Source organism: Arachis stenosperma, chromosome 5 (assembly GCF_014773155.1).
Source record: "Arachis stenosperma cultivar V10309 chromosome 5, arast.V10309.gnm1.PFL2, whole genome shotgun sequence".
NCBI classification, from domain to species: domain Eukaryota; kingdom Viridiplantae; phylum Streptophyta; class Magnoliopsida; order Fabales; family Fabaceae; genus Arachis; species Arachis stenosperma.
This window is the reverse complement of record NC_080381.1, coordinates 113,614,643-113,639,734: the sequence shown is the minus strand read 5'-3', so window position 1 is coordinate 113,639,734 and position 25,092 is coordinate 113,614,643. Positions and strand designations below refer to the sequence as shown.

At 33.9% G+C, this 25,092-nt stretch overlaps 3 protein-coding genes and 2 pseudogenes across 3 annotated transcripts; 1 reads left to right on the top strand and 4 right to left on the bottom strand.

Moving 5' to 3' along the window:
• Positions 1–2,329, bottom strand: part of LOC130978999 (kunitz-type trypsin inhibitor-like 2 protein) — a 61,564-nt pseudogene extending 59,235 nt beyond the window's left edge.
• A 5,496-nt stretch (positions 2,330–7,825) lies between these two features.
• Positions 7,826–10,060, bottom strand: LOC130981105 (receptor-like protein 44; annotated as a pseudogene).
• Positions 10,061–14,719: 4,659 nt separating this feature from the next.
• Positions 14,720–17,023, top strand: LOC130981104 (protein MAIN-LIKE 1-like). The gene is made up of 5 exons (XM_057904729.1): positions 14,720–14,797; positions 15,879–16,300; positions 16,409–16,594; positions 16,679–16,769; positions 16,889–17,023. Exons 1-5 carry the CDS (start codon positions 14,720–14,722, stop codon positions 17,021–17,023), a joined length of 912 nt encoding a protein of 303 aa, XP_057760712.1.
• Positions 17,024–17,542: 519 nt separating this feature from the next.
• LOC130981103 (uncharacterized) lies at positions 17,543–18,553 on the bottom strand. Its single transcript, XM_057904728.1, has 3 exons — positions 18,525–18,553; positions 17,720–18,456; positions 17,543–17,619 (listed from the first exon to the last, which is right to left on the bottom strand). Exons 1-3 carry the CDS (start codon positions 18,551–18,553, stop codon positions 17,543–17,545), a joined length of 843 nt encoding a protein of 280 aa, XP_057760711.1.
• A 2,872-nt stretch (positions 18,554–21,425) lies between these two features.
• On the bottom strand, positions 21,426–22,277 carry LOC130982362 (kunitz-type trypsin inhibitor-like 2 protein). The gene has a single exon (XM_057906337.1). The coding sequence runs from the start codon at positions 22,229–22,231 to the stop codon at positions 21,602–21,604; it is 630 nt and encodes a 209-aa protein (XP_057762320.1). The 5' UTR covers positions 22,232–22,277; the 3' UTR covers positions 21,426–21,601.
• Positions 22,278–25,092: the final 2,815 nt, after the last annotated feature.

The following is a 25,092-nucleotide window of genomic DNA, read 5'->3' as shown; positions in this document are numbered from 1 at the left end:
AAGAAGAAAGAAAGATGGAAGCAGTACAAGAAACTTCAGATCCAATTTCTCAATTTTCTCAATTATGCAGAAGAACACAAATGAATTTCAGATGGAGAATTGAAACAGAATTCCTTCAATTCTTGATCCAAAATTTAAGCAGAAAGGAAAATTTAAAAGAGAGAGCTATCTACTACTCCCTAATGGAGCGAACCTTCTTTTTTAATTCAGCTCCCATTGATGCCTTTATATAGGCTTTACAAAATGAAAAATGAAAATGAAATTAAAACAAATTACAAAAATGAAAATCCTAATTTAATTGATCCATGTGCCTTTGAGTGATGATGTGGGCTTTGCTTGCTTTGGATTTGAGGAGAAATGGGTTTGGTTGGCCTTGATTCAATTTGGAGAGGAATTGAATTTAAATGAAATTTTGGTTGAATTTTGGCCCATGTTGCTCCCAGGAGGCTGCCCTGCCCTTGTGGAGGGCAGAGCAGGGAAGCCTTGTGTAAGGATCCAACTAGCGTGCCAAATTTTGGGAGAGACCTTCAGGATGCTGCCCTGCCCTTGTGGAGGGCAGGGCAATGTTGCCATGATGCACCAAGCCTTGCCTCCCTGCCCGTGCTGTGATGCGCCAAGGATGTGCGCCCAAGCTCCTGGCCGTGCCAAATTGTGCGTGCCATGCACCAAGGAATGTTGCTCTGCCCTTCTTGTGGGCAGCGCTTTCCTTGTTATTGGGTGAGGTCCCAAGTTCGAATCTTGGTGGAGGAAGTTGCTGCAATTTTTCCTTGGTTTCCTTGGCACCTAATTCACGCATAAGGCTTGGCTTCCTTGGAGGTCTTGTGTTCGAACCTTGGTGAAAGCATTTGGGGGAGCAATTTTCCTTGATTCTTCATGAAGAGAGTACGACATTGCCCTGCTCTCCAAGAGGGCAGAGCAGAAAAATGAGCGCTACTTGCTTTGGAGTGAGGTTCCAGCTTCGAACCTTGGTGGAAGCACTTTGGTTTATTTTTGCTTATTTTTTGCCCTTAAAGATTCCTTTCACTCATGCCTCAATTGTGCGCCAAATATGGATTGCTATATATCGTTGGAAAGCTCTGAATGTCAGCTTTCCAACTCAACTAGAAGCACATCAATTGGACGTCTGTAGCTCAAGTTATAGCCCTTTGAAGTAGGCATGGTCATGTTGTGAGCGCCCAGATTTTAACTTAGCGAAAATTTGCTTCCAACCTCACTTTGCATCACGATATTGCCCTGCTCTTGGCAAGGGCAGGGCATTGTGCGTGCTGGTTGCTTTCTTCTTTGATTTGGTCATGGGCCATGCTTTTAAAAGCGTGGCCTAAGACTCCAAAGTGTGCTCCAACTTCAAAGTGTGTCCCAAAGCTCTTTTTTTTCTCTTTTTTTGTGCTTTTTTGCTTCTTTTTCTTCTTATTTCCTACAAGATTTATAAAATTAAAAGATCAAGGAAATATACCAATTAAGTATAAAAGCATTCAATATTTAAGCACAATTTATCAATTTCTTGTATGAAAAAGCATAGAAAAATAGGTATATGATGACATGTCATCAATGTTGATGAGAAATTTTGACTAAACTTGTTTGTCTACTTTAGTAATTCTGATTTTTATGCTCCATTGAACTTTGTTCTGATTATATGAATTCGGACGTTCACTTGATTTTTATGTTACCAGTTATGGTTAAATACAAACTCAAAATGGCTGATATAACAAAAGAAAACCTGATTCGTAAATTCGTTTTTAGTTATTAACGTATAAATATATTTTTTAATAACTGAATTATTTTTTATTTATTTAATGCATTAATTAAGTTGCAGTATTTGAAACATGTTTTTTCATTAAAAAAAGCGAGGACTAGAATAGTTATAACAAGGCAATAATGTTTATACAAAAAAAATTCAAGTTAAAAATAATATTGCAGCGGTTGAAAAAAACCGCTGCAAAACGAGTATCAATGTATTCAACAACTGGACATTTAGCAGGGGTTACAAAAAAATTGCTGCAAAATGAGATTATTTAGCAGCGTCCCCTGAAACTGCCACAAAAACCACTGCAAAACGGGTACATCTTGCAGCCGTTATCGAAAAACCGCTGCAAAATAAGCTCATTTGGTAGCGTCTCCTAAAATCGCTACAAGAACGACTGGCAGAATCTATTTAGCAGCGGTTTTATAAAACCGCTGCTAAATAACTGCCGCTATCTGCCGGATTTCTTGTAGTGATATAGTACTCGCGACCGGAAAAAATGGGGTTGCCATTTGTGTCCAGAACTTGTTGAGCAAAGGCCAAGGGAAATGCAAAGAAGAGGAAGAGAGAAACTAGTGCTGCCTTCATTGTGTCTACACTACTATTGACTAAATTGAAAGAAATTTATTGAGGTTAAGTTGTTGTTTGTGACGTGTTCGTTGTGGAGTTTGAATCGTCTCTTAAGTAGTCTTAGGTGTATAAGATAGAAGAATGCAATATTGCAAAAGGAGCATGCATACTTGTGGTAGGTGTAGCTAAGGGTGTGCAACGTATCTTTGTCAAGATGGATTTCTTTTCACTTCAATATGCATGTATCAACTAATTAACCTATTATGATAATTGTCGAATAAGGAGTGCTAGAGGGCGAGTAGAATTTGTGATGTTTAATCATCAATTAGTCATTATCAATATTTTTAATGATGTGAGATGGCATCTAATAGTGTAGGATTAATCATTTTTTTTATGATTAAATGTTAGCCAAATTTCAACAAAAATGGTGGTCCCTAGACTTTTTTTTTTGTCGAATATTAGATGTATCTACATAATTGTGGGTATGTATTTATTTGCAATCCTAATAAATGTTACTAATATAAAATATATTTTAAAATTTAATTAAATAATATATATAAATAATATTTTTTTATTTACTCAATATTCTATATTTTTTGAATATTTGATTTTATAATATATATTATCAAAATTTTAAAAAGTTTAAACTTGGAATCTTTATTATAGAAAAAAAAATTTAACCAAAAAAAATTGTTTATACAAAATTTATTTTTTAGGCTTAAAAAAAGATATTATTATATAAGATGCGTTAGATAAATAATTATTTTAAAATAAGTAATTTATACGCAAATAAAGAACATTCGATACATAAATAATCAAGGTAGAGAAAAATTTAATGACTAACAATTTTAATTCATATTGGACAATATTCTTAGTTTACGGTCTAATATTTTTAATTTAATAGTCTAATATTATTTTTTTGGTCAATATCTTTAAATATTATGTACTAATTGTTAATGAGTTATAATCCGAATGGTATAAATAAATAAATCATTCGACTAATTTAAATTGGTTAAATACACAATCTTATTTATATACATGTCTAAATGCATGAAATTTGAATTTTTTTAATTTTATTTTAGAAAATAAAATATAATTTTTTATTATTTATTTTATAAGTAAAACAAAAAAATATAAAAAAGTTATTTAAAAATAAAAGATTATATTTTATTTTTTAAAATAAATATTTAAAATTTAAAAGATGTACTCGGGCTGTATGTCTTCTGTGCCGTTGCTAGAGAGTATAGTTGTCAAAACCGAACCGGTGATCGAACCGGTCAGGTTACTAGGTTACTTGGTCACTGGTTTAACCGGTAAATCACTGGTTGAACCGGTTAACTCGGTCCCACATAAGTAAAATGTATAAAATAGCTAAAAACTTAAAAATTAACAGTTAAAAAACATATCTCCAATAACATTTTAATAAACATTAAGTCTCAAATCCTAAAAATAAGTAGTAATACGAAAATAAACATAATGTGAACGTGGTAACATGGCCGAGGATTCATGAAGAAGAAGATGGGTCCAAACACTTCAAGCCTGCCATTGTGGTCCCATAGAACATGCTGACATGAGCATTCATAGCCACAGAAACTTTTTTATCAGCAACTCAGTAAACAATGAGCTGAATCTTAATAGATATGGCTCCCTACAAGTTGTTCCTTCTGGACATACTACCAAGTCACCTGTTTTCCACTCACCAAATCACAATCTTGTTTTCTATCCTTTGTGAGTCTAACAATCCTAATTGGAGCTATGAACTCTGACACCTTACTCAAGCTACATGTGACTGCAATCAAAGGCTTAGCCAAACAAGTGCTTAAGAAAACAGGATCAAGGAGTGTCCTATGTGTGCAAACATATATAACACTAATCTCCAAGAATAATCCACAACAACAATCCACTAACTACTAAGAATAATATACAACAACAACCAACATATATAACACTATAACAGATAATCAACAATCAACAATCTAACAACAATGGATAATCAAATAGAAAAATATGTGGAAGTATTCATGTTCTCATCTGCCAACATACAGAATCAATCTACAATAATCAATTAATTCTGGCTATCAGTACTAAATCAAACAGAAAAACATGTGAAAGTAATGCCAACATACAAAAATCAAACAGAAAAACATGTGGAAGTATTGCTAATATACAAAAATCAAACAGAAATCAAAGTATCAAACATATGTGAACAACCAATTTGGGTAAATTCTAATAGAAATCAAACAGAAACCAGCATACATAATCAATCTACAATAATCAATTAATTCTAAGTTTCTAACTATCAGTATTCAGTAGTAGTTCATTAATAAATTATTGAAAATTAACTTCAAAAAATGAAAAAATTAAAACTACATACTTGGACGGCTGGACGGCTGGACCCTGGAGGGATGGAGGGACGAGAAGAGCAGAGAAGAGGGAGACAGGAGGTGGCGACTCACAACTGATTACCTGGAGGCAGTAGGCGACGAGGAGGCGACTGCTTCTTCGCGGTGGTGAGTGGCGCACGAACTCTGGCTGAAGCTGCTGGCTGCTGGGTCTCCGCGTCGGCGACAAACTGAAGCAGAGTAGCAGACTCTCTATCTCTCAGCTTTCAGCTCTCATGGAGTCATGTTGGTCTTTCATGGCCAAAGTAACCATTTGGGAAGGGAAAGGATGGAAACATGGGATGGATGCAGTGAATAAGGGTATAAGACGAATGGAGGCTAGGGTTAGTTTCAGCAGCAACTCTTTTTATTTTATTTTTTTTAATTTTTATTAGGAAACGACGTCGTTTCCAGCGAAAAGGAAAAAAAAGGGTTCAAACTAGCTCGGATTAAATGAAACCCACCGGTTTGCCGGTTCTTACCAAACTCGGCCGTTTCAATCCGGGTCATTCCGGTTTGATTTCTTGTCCGGTTATATGTCTCGCCCGGACTAGTTATAGCACCGGTTCACTAGTTTTCCGGTCCGACTGGCCGGGTCGGTCCGGTTTTGACAACATTGCTAGAGAGATAGGGACTGATGACATGTCATCATATACCCATTTTCTATGCTTTTTCATACAAGAAATTGATGATTTGTGCTTAAATATTGAATGCTTTTTGTACTTAAATGATATATTTTCTTGATATTTTAATTTTATAAATCTTGTAGGAAATAAGAAGAAAAAGAAGCAAAGAAGCACAAAAAAGGAGAAAAAAAGAGCTTTGGGGTACACTTTGAAGTTGGGGTACACTTTGGAGCCTTAGGCCACGCTTTTAAAAGCGTGGCCCATGACCAAATCAAGGAAGGAAGCAGCCAGCACGATTCTGCCCTGCCCTTGCCAAGGGCAGGATCGTGATGCACATTAAGGATTGGAAGCAAAATTTTCACTAAGTTAAAATCTGGGCGCTCATAGCATGACCATGCCTCCTTCAAATGGCTATAACTTGAGCTACAGACGTCCAATTGATGTGCTTCCAGTTGCGTTGGAAAGCTGACATTCAGAGCTTTCCAACGATATATAGCAATCCATATTTGGCGTACAATTGAAGCAGGAACGAGAGGCATCTTTAAGGGCCAAAAATAAGCAAAAATACACCAAAATGCTTCCATCAAGGCTCGAAGAGGGAGACACAAGGAAACAAAGTGGCGCTCAATTTTCTGCCCTGCCCTCTTGGAGAGCAGGGCAATGTCGTGTTTTCTTCAAGAAAATTCAAGGAAAAATTGCAACAACTTCCTCCACCAAGTTTCGAACACAAGACCTCTAGGAAGTAAAGGCTTAGGCTTGGCACACACAAGGAGAGCATCATGGCACGGTCAAGGAAGTGGTGCGCGCACAAGACACACCAAGGCAACATTGCCCTGCCCTCCACAAGGGCAGGGCAGCATCCTTGCGCACCAACAAGCATCATACGCACCAAGGAAAATTCTGCCGCGCCAAGCTCGCTCCTGGCCGCACCAAAAGCACGCACCATGCATCAATTTTCTGCCCTGCCCTCCACAAGGGCAGGGCAGCCTCCTGGGAGCATCATGGGCAAAAATCTCATTTAAATTCAATTCCTCTCCAAATTGAATCAAGGCCAAGCAAACCCATTTCTCCTCAAATCCAAAGCAAGCAAAGCCCACTCAACATGACTCAAAGGCACATGGATCAATTAGATTAGGATTTTTATTTTGTTTTAATTTCATTTTCAATTTTACTTTGTAAAGCCTATATAAAGGCATCATTTCCATCTTTGAAAGGAGGCCGGCTCCATTAGGAATAGATAGCTCTCTCCTTTAGTTTTCTTATCTGTTTCGAATCTTGAGTGAGATTGGAGGAATTCTGTTTCATTCTCATCTTAAGATCTCTTGTTTACTTTTTCTGCATAATTGAAATTCACATACTGCTTCATCTTCTCTTTTAATTCTGCAATTCATTTATCTTCTTTCCTTCTGCAATTGTTCTTGGTTGGATCAAGGAAGGAATTGAGATCTAGACTTGTTCTCTAGTCTCTTTGATTTCCTGAGATCCTCACTTGTCTTTTTAGATTTCATATTTGAATTAAGCTTTCTTGCTGATTTACTTTTCTGCTGTTATTTCATCTGCAATTTTACCTTTCTGTTCCTATTGCTTCCAATTTAATTTTAAGCAATTTAATCTCCCTGCAATTGTTCTACGCTTTGCTTTACTGCTCTCTTTAATTTCCAGCACCCAACCCCCCTTTACTTTTCATGCAATTCACTTTTCTTGCAATTTAAGATTAAGCTATTTTACTTTCTTGTTCTTTAAGTTACTTGCAATTTTACTTTCTGCACTTTAATTTTCCTTGCTATTTACTTTCTGTTGGCTACACTTCATCCAAATTCACTTCAATGTTAGCTTGACTAAACTAATCACCCACTAAAATTGCTTGATCCATCAATCCCTGTGGGATCGACCTCACTCTTGTGAGTTATTATTACTTGATGCGACCCGGTATACTTGCCGGTTGGATTTGTGTGTTGGAAATTCGTTTTTCCACAAAAAACACCATCAGGGACGAGGTGCATGAATTAAAGACGTGGACCCAATTATTAGGTCAAATTTGATGACAATGACCTTGTGTATTTATTAGTTTATAATCATATATTAATGTTGTTGTGCCGTGGAGTTTAATTTGTAGAAAAAAAGTTTTAAATAGTTAATATTTAATTTAAAAATATAAAAATTAATAAATTTTTAAAATTTATCAAACTTTAATAAATTTTGTGTTTTGATATTTGTTTAAAAAGCAAGTTTGACATGTTCGATACTAAAATAAAAAAATAAAAAAATTAATCATTAATATTTAAATTGGAAAAACTACTATTTGTACCCATGAATTTTGCGAATGCTGACAAAAGTATCCATCAAACAAGAAAACTAACGTTGTACCCATGAAAGATGGGTTCCGTGTGACAATAGTACCCAAATCGTGATTTTTCATTGGCTTTTTAATAAAATTCCCAAATTACCCCCTCTATCTTCTTCCCCAAATTTCAAATTTCACAACCCTCATCCTTTGTCTTCCTCCTCTAGTGCTGCCAGCCACCAGGCATGAGCTGACTGATTTTGCCTTCATCTAGAGCCATCTTGTGCTCCGTGACTTTCAACCATATGCAAACCCCAGTGAAGCTGAGGACGAGGCTGGCAAGGCCACTCCCGAACCCGATCCCAACAATGGCTAAAACAGACAGGCCCCTGGTCTTGATGGGCGGAAGAGGGTAGCCGTAAAGATCCTTGTTCCCCAAGAAGGAGGTAGCGTTGAAGCAGAGCAAGTGCCGGACTGGTTGGACAAAGAAGGCGGCATGGGCCCGGAAAGCTTGTTATTAGAGACATCGAAGGTGGAGAGCCTGACGAGGAGGCCCAATTGCTGGGGAATGGGACCAGTGAGGAGGTTATCATGGAGGTCAATGACGTTGAGGTAGGCGCACATTGTGAGCTGTGGCGAGATCTGGCCCTGGAGTTGGTTAGAAGAGAGGTTGAGGACGGCGAGGTTGACGAGGGACTGGATGTCAGGAGGGATGGGTCCGGTGAGGGCGTTGGAGGAGAGGTCAAGTGATTGGAGGTAGGTGCAGTTGGAGAGGAAGGGAGAGATGGTTCCTCTGAGAGAGAGGTTGTTGAGGGAAAGCCTCAAGATGCGGCCGTTGTTGCAGGTTGCCCCTTTCAGGTTGGATAGTAGTCGTTCCACAAGGTGGCTGGCAGCAGCAGAGGAGGAAGATGAAGGATGAGGGTTGTGAAATTTGGAATTTGGAGAAGAAGATAGAAGGGGTAATTTGAGAATTTTATTAAAAAGTCAATGAAAAATCACGGTTTAGGTACTATTGTCACACGGAACCCATCTTTTATAGGTACAATGTTAATTTTCTTGTTTAATGGGTACTTTTGTCAGTATTCGCAAAATTCATGGGTACAAATAGTAGTTTTTCCATTTAAATTTTAATAAACTTTTCTGGACCGCTATACTAATAAATCAATTATCGGTTTTTTTGGCCTGAGTCCACAAGACAAAGGCTTATTCTATTAATTTTATTTTTATACTCTACTTAATATTTTTCACGAAAAAAAATAAAGTATAAAATGCAAAAATTTAAAATTTTCTAATTATTTTAGGTAAATACTTATTTGTACACCTAGAAATAAATTACTACTATAACACTCTGAATTTTTAAAAATTAAATAATAAACTATTAGGTATGAAGTTCTTGTTTATTTATCGGTTTGGTTATCAATGTTTTGAACATACACAATTCTTAAAGAGTTGTGCCCCTTTAGCTAATAGACACAATGTTTTGAACATACACAATCCTTAAAAGGTTGTGTCCTTACAACCAAATGGTACTAAATGGTTAGTAACCGTTTATTAATATTTATAATAATATTAATAATAATATCAATAATATTAATAATATTAATTTAATCAAATTTGTAAATACCCTTCAATCCCTCACTATTTACAAAATTTAAATGACATACAAGTATGTGCATAAAGAATGTGTCACTAAAATTAAACATTCTTTTAGTGTAAATTTTAAAGTTCTAACAAAGTAACAGGTGTCTAGTCGATTAAACCTATACTCCATATGCTAGTACCAAAAATCACACACATTACTTATACCCTCCAAGTTCAAGAGTTTATAATTTTAAGCACTTATATAGCCTTGTGCTCATCCTAGTTTCATGAATATTTACGAGAATAAAACTTCTAAAATTCTCGATTAGAGCGACACCGCTCTTATATTCATATAGGTAGAATCTTTTGATAAATAATATTATCATTTCATTAAGAGTTTTAACTCACCCTCTTAATTTATTGTAAATAAATTTTAATCATATACCTTAGTGCTCCAATTGCTAAATAACTTGTTACTACCCATTAAACCTTGAAACTAGTGGTCTACTAGAATAAGATTGGGTTCCCATCATTTAGCAATAATAGGTTTTAATTCCATTTTAGCAGTAATCTCTTTGATTTTATCTCTTGACAAATCTTTAGTCAAAGGGTTTGCTAAATTTTCTTGAGATCTTACATAAGTGATGGTAATTACACCATCATCTATTAGTTGCCTCACAAAGTCATGTCTCAAAGTTATATGTCTAGACTTTCCATTATAAACCTTATTATATGCTCGAGACATGGTTGATTCACTATCATAGAAGATTGAAATGGTTGTCATCTGCTGTGGCCACAACTTTATATCATACAACAAATTTCTTAACCATTCTGCTTCTTTACCTGCAGCTGATAAAGCTACAAACTCAGCCTCCATAGTAGAATGTGTAATACATGTTTATTTCTTTGAGGCCCAACTTATTGCTCCATCACCTATGGTGAAAATTCATGTTGAAGTAGATTTGTTATCACTAAGATTTGTAATCCAATTTGCGTCAGAATATCCTTCTAAAACTACAAGATAATTACTATAATGTAATCCCAAGTTTATGATTTTCTTGAGATAACCAAGAGCTCTTGTTATAGCTTTCCAATTTTGATTGTTAGACTTTCATGTAAACTTTGATCATTTGCACACCGCAAATGCTATATCAGGTCTAGTATAATGCATTGCATACATTAAACTTCCTATAGCACTAGCATATTCTAATTGTGCTATAGGTCTTTCCATATTTCCTTCTAATTTAAGATTAAGATCATAGGCCGTATTGGATTCTTTAATTGTGAGATGATCAAACTTTTTCAATACCTTTTTGATATAATGAGATTGACTTAAAGTAAAGCCAACTTCATTCTTATGCACCTTTATGCCTAATATTGTATCAACTTCATTCAAATCCTTCATCTTGAATTTAGAAGTTAGATACTCCTTTGTTATACGAATTCCTTCTAAATTTGTTCTGATGATTAACATATCATCAACATATAAACAAACGATTACTCCATAATCTTTAGTAAATTTTGAGTAAATACATTTATCCGCACTATCATGTGAGAAGCCATTTGATAATACCACTGAATCAAACTTCTCATGCCATTGTTTAGGTGCATACAAAGACTTAATTAATTTGAAAATTTTCTTTTCATTTTCGGGTAGCACATAGCCTTCCGGTTGCTCCATATAAATTTTTTCATTAAGATCTCCATTTAAAAAAGTTGTTTTAACATCCATTTGATGTATATGAAGCTTGTGAATGGATGTTAATGCTATAAGAGTCCTAATAGAAGTCATTCTTGCCACAGGTGCATAGGTATCAAAATAGTCTAGACCTTCTTGTTGTCTAAATCCCTTGGCCACTAACCTTGCTTTAAAGGTTTGTAATGAACCATAAATGTTATACTTTCTTGTAAATACCCACTTACATCCTATAGGCTTTGATCCAGGAGGCAAATCAACCAAGACCCAAGTATTATTTGATAATATTGAGTCTATTTCATCATTTATTGCTTCTTTCCAAAAAGCAGAATCCCTTGAAGGCATAGCCTCTTTGAACATTTGAGGATCACTCTCTATGTTTTCCACCATAGGAATCTTGTTTGTCACAGAATCCCTAATTCCTTCTACAAAAAAAGTGATAGCCTGAGAAGAAATAAAATCTGGACCCAAGTCCTTTTTTTTCTCACTCTTAAGCTCTTCCTTGGTTCAATCAACTTTTTTCACTTAGACGTTTATTATTTTGATTATTTATTTCTTGTGAAATATTAGTATCATTTTGGGGATATTCTGAATTAGAAGTTGAATCATTAATAAATTTATTTTCAATGAATTATACCTCTCTTGATTCAACAACTACATTAGACACTAAGTCTAATATTCTATATGTTTTAGAATTTTGAGCATATCCTATAAAAGTGTCTTTTATGCCTCTTGGCCCAAATTTGGTTCTCTTTTGATCAGGAATAAAAGGCTAAACACCCCCACAATTTAAGATATTTCAAATTAGGTTTTCTTTCTTTCTAAATTTCATAAGGAGAAACATTTCTATGTCTTGATGATATCCTATTATAAATATGACATGATGTCAATAATGCTTCACCCCACAAATTGTAAGGTAATTTTGTATTTAATAACATTGAATTAACCATATCTACTAAGGTACAATTTTTTCTTTCCGCCAAGCCATTTTGTTGCGGAGTATATAGAGCGGAAGATTCATGCACAATACCATGTCATTCACAAAAATGATCAAATTCATTAGAAAAATATTCTCCACCTCGATCACTACGAAGAACTTTTATTTTCTTATCGTGCATATTTTCTACTTCTATTTTATATTTTTTAAACATTTCAAAAGCTTCATCTTTATTTCTAAGCAAATACACATAAGTAAATCTAGAACAATCATAAATGAAAGTTATAAAATATTTTTTTCCTCTAGTAATATTGCCATTTAATTCACAAATATCATTATGAATCAATTCTAATAAATGTGTATTTCTTTCAACTTTGGAAAAAGGTTTCTTAGTAATTTTGGATCGTATGCAAATATCACATTTCTTATTAAAATCCTTGTTATTAAGATCAATATAGTTATTTTTATGTATATATTCAATTGATTTGTAATTTAAATGTGCTAATCTACTATGCCATAAATCACAAGAATCAACAACATATACAAGGAAACATTCACTTTATTAATACTAAGTTTAAACATGCCTTCAATACAATATTCTTTTCCTATGAATACATCATTCTTAAACAATATCACTTTATCAGATTCCATTACAACTTTGAATCCTTTCTTACACAAGAGACTAACAGAAACTAAATTTTTTCTCAAATTTGGAACATGAAGTACATTAATTAAACTTAATTTCTTTCCAGATGTGAAATTCAATTCCACAGTTCCTTGACCACAAACTTTGGCTGAGTTATCATTACTCATCAAGACTTCTCTATTGTTCACTTCTTCATATGTTTTGAATTGGTTGCGATCATTGCAAACGTGAACAAAACAGCCCCAGAATCTAACCACCACTCAAGTGATTTTCCTTATGTTGCTATGTTGACCTCTGTAACCATGCCAATATGTATCTTTTATACTTTTTTCTGCAACCATAGCAATTAGATCCTTCTCTTCCACTAAGTTGGTCTTTGGTGCTTCCTTTTTCGGAAGTCTACATTCTTTGATATAGTGTCCTTTCTTGTGACAATGATAACACTCTCTTTGTCTTTTCTTATCTTGCTTTGAATCTTTAAAGAACTTTCTTTTCTTCTTATTGGTGTTATTTTCACCCATATGATTCACTTTAGAACTTCGAGAAAGATACACAGCATCACATTTTTGAGTTTCTTCCTCTATACGTATATGCGAGTAATTTTTCAATTGTGAAGTCCTCACTAAGATGTAAAAGTTTCTTCCTATAACCATTCCAAGATGAAGGCAATTTTGAAATAATTGCTCAAACTTGTAATGATTCAGGGAACACCACTTGTAGATCACGAAGTTTACTTACAAGGATTTGTAATTCATGAATTTGATCCATGACAGGCATAGTATCATTCATAATAAATTCAAAATATTTCATCATAATAAACTTATCTGTTCCTTGTCGTTCATTATTGTACTTTTCTTCCAAAGATTTTCAAATCTCCAATGGTGATTGAATTAACATATAGAGATCATAGAGTCAGTCGGATAAAGTATTAAGAATATGACCTCGACATGTATCTTCATCACGTTTCTTCTTCAATTGAACAATCTTTTCTTTCTCTTTCAGTGTGAAATTTTCAATGGCATCGGTAATTGGTGTAGTCTTTGGGTCAATCACATATACAAGATTGAGAACCGAAAGAAGGAACATACATCATCTTGTCCTTCCAAAGGTTGAAGTTTGTTCCATCAAAGCAATCTAACTTGACAAACTCTTGATTCATGACCTTGAACGTGGTGTTTTGATCTTGTACCATCTTTAAGTATTATCTCTCTAAAAATGTTGGGTATATGAAGATGGTAAGATGACAAAATCTATATTGTGTTATGGTATCGCTTTTTTAGAGAGATATTTGTCCCCACATTTAGTTGCTATAGGGTTGATGACAATACTCTCTCAGGATACAATGAAACCAATGAATTTCTTAATTAGCAATAATAAGAAATTCTCAACTTTTTTGAACTTTAAAAGAAGAAAAAAATAAGGCTTGATAAACAATTTTCTCTTGTCTTTTTTGTTTTGAGTATAAGGGATATTTATATATAGGCCAATTCTACGGTGCCTTTTGTTTGGTGTTTAATTTTTACCTAAATTATTTGTTATAGTAACTTTAAAATATTTAAAAAATTTAATTTTTATACTTTTAAATTTAAAATTAATTATTTTACCTATTTTAATAATTAGACAATACTTTTTAGACACCATAACAAACACTTATATATATGTTGCATAAATACCTAGAAGTCACATACCATGTTGAATTGTGACTCTTTATTGTTGTATGAATAATCACAATTCTTTTATTGTTAGGTTGAATAGACACAAAATATCATTTCACACACAAATCATTACATACACATATATATCACCGGTTAATCAATTAACTAACTCAAAATTGGCGCTTTTTAATTTTCATATTGGACCGGTGCTGGGGTATCACAAGGATATGGGGGTGGCTGGTGTGTAACCAGGTTGTGGTGTCAGGGGGAGTGGGACTCGGACCCTCCGAGTTCAAGCCACGAAACGCACGGTCCGAGTCCAGTGCATGGTGATGACGTTGGTGAGGGACTCGGACCCTCCGAGTCGGCGTGCGTCACGGACCGTCCGATTTCGGTCTGAGTAGTCGCACGGTCCGAGTCCAGTGCTGGAGTGGACACGCGGCGCTTCCCCGTTGAGTCCCTATTCGGTGGGCATCACAAACGTAGTAAAAGAACCCTGCTCCCTTACCATCCGAATCCCTCCTTCACTCCCACCAACCTTTCTCCCTCAAAACCTTCATCTTCATTTCTCTGAAACCTTGCATGGTGGAGGAGCAACATTAATGGGGAAAAAATCAAAAATTAAAGATGTTGATCGATCTGAGCTTCATATTATTCACTATCTCAGTGATCCTGATTATGTAAGTATTTTTTGAATTTCTTTTGAATTTTTTAATTTTTTTATAGTTATAGTTATTAAAAAATAGAATTTCAATATCATGATTGTTGTTAGGATACACAGTTGAAGAATATAAATAGAATGATTATGACTAATTTGTTAGTATTAGTTAGATTATTTTAAAATATTTTTAACAGATTAATAATTATGTTTATGATGATTAAAATTTATTTTATGATTATATTGTTGTTGTTAGACATGCATTTGAAAAACATAAATGGAATGAGTATGACTTGTTTAAAATTATTTTACAGATTAATAATTATATAAATCATGATTAGAAAATTTGTTATGATTATGTAGTTGTTAGAGATATATGTAGTTGAAGAATATAAATAGAATGGTTATGACTAATTTTAAAATATTTGTTAGGTTCTATTTAAATATTTTTTTACAGATTATTAACTATATATATCATGATAAGAAAATTTGTTATGGTTATGTTGTTGTTGTTCTTTAGTTTTGTGTTTTTGGCTGTAGTAGTAAGTAGAACATAATGTAAATTTTAAATAAATTTATTTAATTGTAGTATAATTATTATTTGTAAGCCAGGTATTTGAATGTGTTTTTAAGAAATTAAGTGTAACTGTTATCGATTTTGGTTAGATGTTATTATTATTGTGGTAAAGTGTTAATGCTGAGTTGATTAGAAAGGTTTTTTTAATTAAGCCATGTTAGATATTTCTTTATGGGAAAATTTAAATAATTTTAAATGTAGTAATTATTATTAGCAAGTTAATTATTAGCGTTGTTAGAATATGAATGATGGCATATACAGATTTATTAATATTTTGTATTGCAGGGGAAAAAAATTTTAACAAAAGAGTAATTAATTAATGTTCGATAATATTGTTGAGATTTATGATTAGGAATATATGTATTTGTAATGAGTTTCATTAGCAGTTATGAATACTTTTGAGGATTAACTAGTTAAATTTAGAAGTTACGAGAATTAGTTGTATAAGGATTCAGTCAATAAATTTATGATGGTAAGTTAGCAATTCTTAATAATTTGATTAGTAATTTGTTATGTTTTTTTGTAGAAATCAAGAATGTTGACATGTAACTATCCACTTCCTCCGGATCGGTACAACGAAAGGGTGGAGGATCATCTGCGAATTACCGGGTTCTATCATGCATCTCAGATTGGGATAGTGCAGTGTCAGAAAGCATTGGTAAATGCTCTAATTGAACGTTGGCACCCGGAGACACATACGTTCCACCTTCCCATTGGTGAATGTGCTGTGACACTTGAAGATGTAGCTATGATTCTTGGTCTTCCCACAGATGGTCTTCCGGTCACAGGGATGACAATGAGCAGTTATGAAGCGTTGGAGGCGGAGTGTTTGCTTCAATTTGGAGTTGCACCGCGTATGTCTGACTGTAGATCTAGTTGCATAAAACTTACCTGGCTGCGTGATTTAAAAGAAAATTTACAGTTGATTGATGATATCAGTATACAGAGGTATGTGAGGTGCCATATTATGTTGTTGATCGGGACGATCTTGTTTGGGGATAAGTCTAGGGCAGGAGTGCATTGGAAATTTCTACCCTTGCTACGTGATTTTGGTAGTATTGGTCAGTATAGTTGGGGAGCGGCATGCCTGGCACATCTCTACAGGGCATTATGCCGGGCATCCCGTTTTAACTGCAAGGAAATAGATGGTCCACTAACACTTCTACTCTGTTGGGCTTGGATCAGGATGTCATACCTATCGCCGCTACCTAGGGAACCTCGAAGTTTTCCACTAGCAAACAGGTAATAATTTGTTAGAATGTACCCGTATGTTGATATTTATGATTCATTTAATGGTAGCTGAGGTAATTGAATATATCATAATAGGTGGCGGAACTGGGAGCGTGGTGACCGACGATTTAGATACTTGAAGTTAGCTCACTTTAGGAAGTCATTTGATGAACTTCAGGAAGGGCAGGTATGTTTCAATGAAAGTAGTATTAGTTTTATGTTTAGGGTCTGAGACATAATTATACAGCATTGTCTTTGTAATTGGCTTTGTGGACTGTTATGTTGAGGTTCCTTTATTTTTTCCAGTTTGTTTGGGTTGCTTATGCTGTGGATCGGGTGGATCCGAACATCATTCCTCCTGAAATCTACATGCAGTCGGTGGTTTGGAGTGCTACAGTTCCGCTGGTATCATTTGAATGTGTCGAGTGGCATGCTACCTAGTGGCCTAAATCTTGCTCGGTACACCCGCCGAACTTGGTCCATCTTATACACATCATGCACATATAGCTTCCAATCCAGTCGCTGGTTTGCACAACATGCGAACACATGTCTGCAGGGGATCCGGTCCACCTGGAACTCACCACAGTCACATCGAAGGGCGCGTAGATCGACTGCAAACTCCAGTCCGCTTGGCATCTCACGCACCTCGAAGACTTCATTCTGCCGGTCAAAGCAACTGACCTGTATGTTTCCTGATGCAAGTTGGTTTGCATGCAACTTCGAGGTCACGACTTCGGAGAACACATGGCCAGCATTAATCCGCGCTTCTGCCTCTGCTCTTTTTCTGGTGAAGAGCTCGTTTAGCCTGTAGAATGTTGCCTTGACAAGAGCAGTAATAGGAAGATTGCGTGCACCCTTCAACACTGAATTGATGCATTCCACTAGATTCGTTGTCATGTGACCCCATCGGTATCCACCATCAAACGCCAATGCGTACTGTTCGCGAGGAATTCGGTTTAACTAGTTGGTATACGCTTCCCCCCGTTCCCGTAATCGCTGGTAACGCACTTCATACTCCCGCACCGTCCTGGAATATCCTAGAGGAAAGCAAAAAAAAAATAAAAATTATAAAACTCGAAAAGAAATATTAATATTTAACTACTGTTAATAAGTTACTTAAATTTAGTAAATTATTACCAATGTTGACGACCAATTTTTGGAGGTACGGTGCCTTGAATTTCCGCAGAAAATTTGACTCTATATGCCTGATGCAGAACATATGAAAAGCTCTAGGAGGTGACCAGGCTCCGTTACTCCGTTCCACAGCTGCATTGATGGATTCGTGTCGGTCGGATATCAGTCCCACACCATCCCGAGTGACAACATGTTGACGCAAGTTACTAAGGAAAAAGTGCCACGCATCAGAAGTCTCACCCTCGACAATAGCAAACGCAATTGGGACGATGTTGTTGTTGCCATCCTGTGAAACTGCGACTAGGAGACAACCCTTATACTTTCCGTACAAGTGAGTCCCATCCACCTGGACAACTGGCTTACAATGTCTGAATGCCCTGATACAGGGGTAATAACTCCAAAATACTCTATGCAGTACCCGAATATGACCAACCAAGTCATCGCCTTGGTATGCAGGCATAGTCTCAAAATGGACAACAGCTGATGGCTCCTTATGACACATGGCCTGAAACCATATAGGCAACGCTTCGTACGATGCCTCCCAACCTCCAAATATTTTTTCTACTGCCCTTTGCTTAGCCAACCATGCTTTTCGATAGCTAACAGTATAGTTAAACTTCGATTGCACTTCTGCTATAACGGACTTTACCTTTAAGGAGGGATCAGCCTCAACCAATGGCTTTATTGCTTCTACAATTGTGATGGAGTCCAGCTTCGCATGATCCTGTGAAATGGTGGCTCTGGTACAAGTGTGACTACCATTATACTTCCTTATAACCCAACAATACTTCCTGCTGATCAGACTAACCCTGATAAGCCAATCACAACCTGACCCATACTGTGTACACTTGGCATAAAATGTCAAAGGCTCAGACTCATACACCCGGTAACCTACGCTTCGTCGTATGGTATACTCTTTTATTGCCTTAATAACAGCTTCCCGGGAACTAAACTCCATCCCAACAGCAAATTCACCATCTGCGACAATAGGAACTTCTGCCAGGACAACAAGCATGGGAAAAATTTCAATAAATACATATATATTTCAAAACCATACTAAATCAATATTAACTGCATCAAGTATGACATAAATCCGACCCTAACGTAAATAATAATAAAATATTAAATTCTATGTTCTATATTCGTTTAAAATAACGTTATATGTTTCAAACATTACTGAACACATATGTTGACTTTTATTTATATAACTTCGTACTATTTTTTAATTTTTTTTTTTACATAGGATCAGCTCAACCGGTTCAATGTCTAACACATACATGACATCAACGCATGCTTAAATAATGGGTAATAAATAATAATTCATTCATAAATAATTCAATAAATAAATAAAAAAGACAATTATTTTTTATTAACGTACCTGCAGTCATATATTCCGGAAACTCCGGAACATGCATGGCTTCCAAGTCCAGAACTCGCATGAATGAAGGCTCCCCAAACGGCATATCGTTTGCGAGTGCATCTGCCACCTCTGTCACATCTGGATCCATATTTCCCTCACCATGATCGTCATCTCCATCTGCACCAACACATTCATAGTTGCTTTCGAACTCTTCTTCACTGTCACTATTATAATCTTCCCGTAGAATGTTTCGGTCTGCCTCAGATTGTTCAAACTCAACATACAACTCGATAAACGAGATCTGCGCCCGGTTTTCAATATACATCGAAAACATCTCCTGCATGCTCGCTTCGTCCGTCACATATCTTGTTTGAAATTGGACAAACCCACCAAATACCGGTACGGGATATCTGTATAGAACACATGATATTTTTTTTTGCTCTCTCAGAATCAATCTTTTCACAGATCAAACCTTTCAGTTCTTCAAAGGAAATGATAAAAGGAATAACAACATCTATTAGATTTTCACAAATAAATTTTACCCCTTCAGATGTTTCTAATAAAATTTGACCAAAATAATACACCTTTATTAGTACTCTATCACTCATTTCTCCTACTCACAAAAAAAAAACATAACACTAACTACACACTCCTTTGATTTTGAACAAGCATATAAGAGATCCAGAAGAAGGAAACAGAGGAAGGAAGCGGCGAATAAGAAGGGGAAGAAGAAGGGTAACCTAACACTAACTCGTTGCACACTTTTATATACACTCTATACTCAACTCGGACCATCCGACTAGGTTAACTTCATTCAAAAATATACTAAGCAACCAAATCGGACCATGCGTGTTCATAAACCGGTTCTGCCATCCCCAGCCAAAACGGACGGTCCGAATCCAATCCATGCACGCAACTCGGACCGTGCGTGTTGTCCTTCTCCTATGCCATCTCGCAGGGTCCGATTTCCCCCCCCCCCCCCCCACGACTCGGACCGTGCGTCTTCCGGTTTACCATTGTCACGAACAGAGAACTCGGACCGTCCGAGTCCTTCTCCCAAAACCTGCCAAAATTCTGCCCCACATCCATGTCTAACCCACCTTAACTCCATATCCATGAAAAACTCACATACAAGCTCCATATCCAAAAAATTGAGCCCAAAATCGGTTAAGAATTTTAACCGTTCACTTAATTATTAGTGTTAATAATATAGTATTTTGAAATAATAAATATCTAATGTAATGAGCATAAATTTATCTTCATAAGTGTCCTTAATTGGAGGCCCACACCTGTAATGGCTGCAATTACTAGCAGTTGGTGCAGTAATAACATGCATGCATGCCCACATAATGTCTATATGGGTGGAGACAAACTAGTGTCGGCACTATTCCCAGCCAGATGCATGCATGCATGAACCCATATATATCAAGTTTGCAAACTAGATTTCCAATTCAAATTATTCATAGCCATGAGAGTGTCTCATCATATGGACACTTTGTAGTTCACCGTTTAGAATGTATATTTTTGACCTTTTTCCGTTGTTGTTATTATTATTATTATTATTATATTATTATTATTATTATTATTATTATTATTATTATTATTATTATTATTATTGTCTAATCCGTTTAAGCTAATTTGTGTCAGTCTACGGATTAAACCGGTTCCGCTACGTTACCAACAGCATATCTGCCAACTTCTGCCAACTCTTATTTATAATTGTGTTTTATGGAAGTGTGTTCATGGATGTGTCTAATAAAAATGTCTTTTTTATAACTGTGTTTAATAGAAACCTTTATAGATATATTTTCTGGATGTGTCTCTTTATATATGTATTTAAAATATATTAATTATTAGACACATCTACGAACACACTTCCATAAAACACAAATATAAATAAGAGTTGACAGAAGTTGGCAGATAATATGTTGGTACCCTATACTTTTCCTTATACTAATTGATTTGCTTTTTTTCTTTTCGGCGTATTTACTGACTCAATTTTTAGATTTTGACCGTTTGTAGCAGTCCAACGAGTTATACGGACTGGATCATTTACATATTTTTTTAATTTTTTTTTTTTAAATTGGGAAATAAAAGCCTGTTTTTGGGGAAAAAATAAACAATGGGGATTTTTTTTTTTTTTGCTGTTTTAAAAACTCCAACCTCATGTTTATGTAATGCTGTCTGCCTCTGCCTTGTGAACTTGCATTCCACTCTGTATGTAAGACCTTTTTTTGAGCTGTTTTTTTTTTTTTTTGCTTTTTTGTTCTTAGCAACGTATTAATTAAGACAAAAGAAAAGCTTATTAACAAACTAATCATTCATCAATTAAAGTGATGAAACATCAACACATACATGACAATTAGAAGAGAGCAATTGTCACACTTATTGTAACAGTTGCAAGATGTCACAAATCACAAAATACAAGACAATTAACCCTAGTTACTAGATCACATTTATTATTATTATATTATTCTTCAACATCAACATACACTACCCCTAGCAGCATATGGTGATCATTTGATTCATGCAACAATAGAGTAGTGTTCGTCAACAACACCAGCATCTTCAAACACAAGTTCATAAGCATCTTTATCCGTGAGAATCAAACGCCTTCCATGCTTATCATCGTACCTCCCAATATCATAACACAAACCAGGTGGTGCAGTTATACTGGGACAAAACATAAGCTTGTAACTGAATGTTCCAACTTTCTCAATCTTAAAACTACCATCAATGATTATCTTCCCAGGATGATTTTCAGCACCACCAATAGCTACATATGGTGCCGGCAAATCATCAATAACCACCCATTTTGAAGATTCAGCGCAACCGGGTTTGTACTCAAACGAAATATCAAGTGGGGTTCCGGTGAAGATTATGCCGGGGCCTATGTCTTGCTTAATAGCAAACTTCACCGGAAGACCCTTTATAACCTCCGAATAATCTTGCAGGACGGTAACCGGACAGATTTGGTTACCAGTCCTGCCGAATTTGACTCCACCTCCAGCTGCGCCAAAAATATTTGGCATAATGTAGAATCTTCCGCCAGGAAAAATTGCGTTGCCGTCTGTGTCCACCACTTGTTCTGCTGCCATGACTAGTGGCAGCAGAGTGGTGCTCAAGGCAAAGAGGGCAAGCAATGCAAGCTTCATGGGATTTTTTTAAAAAAAATTTCTTGAGCTATTAATTGAAAATATTGATGTGTTTGTGTGTGTTTGTGCTTCATGATTCAACTTCTATTTATAGTAGGAGTCTGTATACCCTTGTTTATTAAATTTTAGAAGATGATCAAAATTTATTATTTTTAGTAATTAATTAGTTATTAATATTTAAAAATATTGATTAATATTTATTATTGAATTATTAAATTAAAAAAATTGAGTTAATAATTAAAAATAATAATTAAATATAATAAATTTTGATAATTTTTTAATATTTTTTATTTATTTGTTTACTTATTTATTTAAATTTTTTGTGACTTATCTTATTATTCTTATTATTCAAATATAAATTTCTTACAATAAGTAATTAAGTATGTCTAGTTAATGTGCTCAACAGGTTTCAAAATAACTATAAAACATTACATTTTTAATAATAATAATAATAAATTAATCTTGACAATGCATAAATTTATCTTTAGATAATAGACTAAATTTTCTTTATTAATTATTATATAACAAGCATTAATATGTTTAAATTAAAATCATAGTCTTAATTTAAAAATAATTTTAAGAAAAAAAAGTTGCAAATGTAATTAATTATGCACATGACTGTTCATAAGGACCTCATTATTATTTGTTAATTGAAATGAGTGAGGAAATATTTTTCATCGAGAAGTGCACTTGACTTGCATGACAACGTTCTCGTGTTGTTTATTCGTGGTTGTTCAAGAACATTATTAAAATTATAAAGTAATTTTTTTTCTTCTTGTACAATAATAAAGAGACATATACACATGTCTCTAGATATATTCGAATTAAACTAACTCTTTCCTTAGAATTTCGATTTAACTGATAAAATTTTTTAATATTATAATTTAAATAAACTAATAAATTTTACAAAATTTATATTAAATATTATTTAAATTTTATTACGATTTCACGTTTTAAGTACTTAATTAACTTTTTTTTATTTTAGGTAATATTTTGATTTTCTTTACCTTGTTAATTATACGGGCTACGTTCTGAAGGTCAAGTTAAGCATGTAATAAAATAGTTGCGCGCGTGTAAAACATTTGCATATATCTAAGGAGAAAATTAATAAATAAATTATTAGAGTTGTTCAAAATGGAGTAATCAGTAATGTTATAATACAAAATAATCATATTTAACTTAATATCTATAATAATCTTATTTTGCATTTGTCTTTTTTCATTTAATTTTTTTATTTTTTATTTTGCCTTGGAAAATAAAAAGAATCAAAATTTAGATTTTTAGATTATAAAAATTTTGATATCATATTATAATACTATTTTTTAAATTTAAATTAATAAAAAATACATAAATTATTATCTTTTTAACCGTAAATGACAAAAAAAAAAGCAAACAAAAATTACTTACAGGAATCTTTTGTTACAAATATAATTTATATTTTTTTTCTGTTAATTTAAATTTTTATAAAAAAAAATTTATGAAATCTTAAAACTTAATTTTATGGAGCATATGAATCATGTCGTTGGGATTTCTTGTCTATGATATTAATTAGTCCTTTCATTAATTTTGTGGAGCAAAAGAATATCATCGATATTGGTGTTCAGAAAAATTAAAGATGATATATATAATGTAGAACTTAGGAAAATAGGTTATATTACGAATTTAATTATATGCTATATATGTCGTTCGTATTGGATTGCATTGCATTGCATTGTCGCTTTTCGATCGTGGTTCTTGTGGATTTTTCATAAATAGTAAAAACCTAAGAACTTGCATTGTCAAAAGGATAAGCACGAATATTAGGCCGTGGCAATTTTAATACATGTTTTGTTTTCTTGCTTCAAAGCATAGCATGTGCAGGAGGCTCAACGTGTCAATCAATTATAATCAAAGAACTTGAACAATCAAAATAGATATATAAATGCTGAGTTATTTTGACCCAATTAAAATATAGATCAAGGTGGTTTGGGTCATTTAAATCAACTAAATACTAATAAAGTAAGTATCATATTCATTCACGAGCTTCACATGGTTGTTTTTTTTTTTTTTTGTGACTGCTTCACATGGGTGTTTAATTTACTAGGCATTACTCCTTAGGGCGAATATATTATAATTTTTCTCAACAAACTAAGAAGGGCGGATAATAAATGTAGCAAATAAATCACCATTTGTATTTATAAGAAATTAAAATATTAACATATGTATTTATATTAAATCGAAATTAAACATATACTTATATAAGATGTCTTTTATGTGATAAAAGTATTTTACGTGATATTTTAATCCTTCAAAAATAAAATACTTTTATCACACAAAAAACATCTTATGTGAATATAAATTTAGTTTCGATTTAATGTGAGTAGATATATCAGCAATTTTATCTTTTATAAGTACAGATAATCATTTATTCTAACTGTAGCCATTAAAATGATCAAATAATGCATTGAGCTAAATTTAAGTTAATTTTCTATTATTTTTCAATTTTCTATAGATAAATAACCAAGATGTTGATAACCGGATAATAAGATTAATAGTCAAACTAAATTAGTTTGAAAAATGAGATGTTTTTTAAATTTATTTTTAAAAAAATTTATCAACTAAATTAGTCCTTTAAAAATTACAAATTAATCATATTTATTTTTTAATACTTCACTTATAATTTTTGTATAACATACATGACACTTAACATGTCTAATTATTGGATGCTGGCAAAATATACTTATGAAAATTTATCTATTTAGTCGCTATGTCATATTAAAAATACAGTTTATGTAATTGGAAAAAATAACTAAATTAATAACTTTTCATAAACATATTTAGTTAATCTCCAAAATTAGACATGTTAGGTATTATATATATTG

What these genes read in the sequence shown, in the direction of transcription:
- LOC130981104 (XM_057904729.1), top strand. Translation starts at nt 14,720, where the DNA reads ATGGGGAAAAAATCAAAAATTAAAGATGTTGATCGATCTGAGCTTCAT. An exon ending in GATGATATCAGTATACAGAG is followed by an intron (nt 16,301 to 16,408) that starts GTATGTGAGGTG and finishes TGATTTTGGTAG; the next exon opens with TATTGGTCAGTATAGTTGGG. An exon ending in AGTTTTCCACTAGCAAACAG is followed by an intron (nt 16,595 to 16,678) that starts GTAATAATTTGT and finishes ATATCATAATAG; the next exon opens with GTGGCGGAACTGGGAGCGTG.
- LOC130982362 (XM_057906337.1), bottom strand. Translation starts at nt 22,231, where the DNA reads ATGAAGCTTGCATTGCTTGCCCTCTTTGCCTTGAGCACCACTCTGCTG.
- LOC130981103 (XM_057904728.1), bottom strand. Translation starts at nt 18,553, where the DNA reads ATGGGTCAGGTTGTGATTGGCTTATCAGG. An exon ending in GTTGTGATTGGCTTATCAGG is followed by an intron (nt 18,457 to 18,524) that starts GTTAGTCTGATC and finishes CACTTGTACCAG; the next exon opens with AGCCACCATTTCACAGGATC. An exon ending in AAAATTGGTCGTCAACATTG is followed by an intron (nt 17,620 to 17,719) that starts GTAATAATTTAC and finishes GCTTTCCTCTAG; the next exon opens with GATATTCCAGGACGGTGCGG.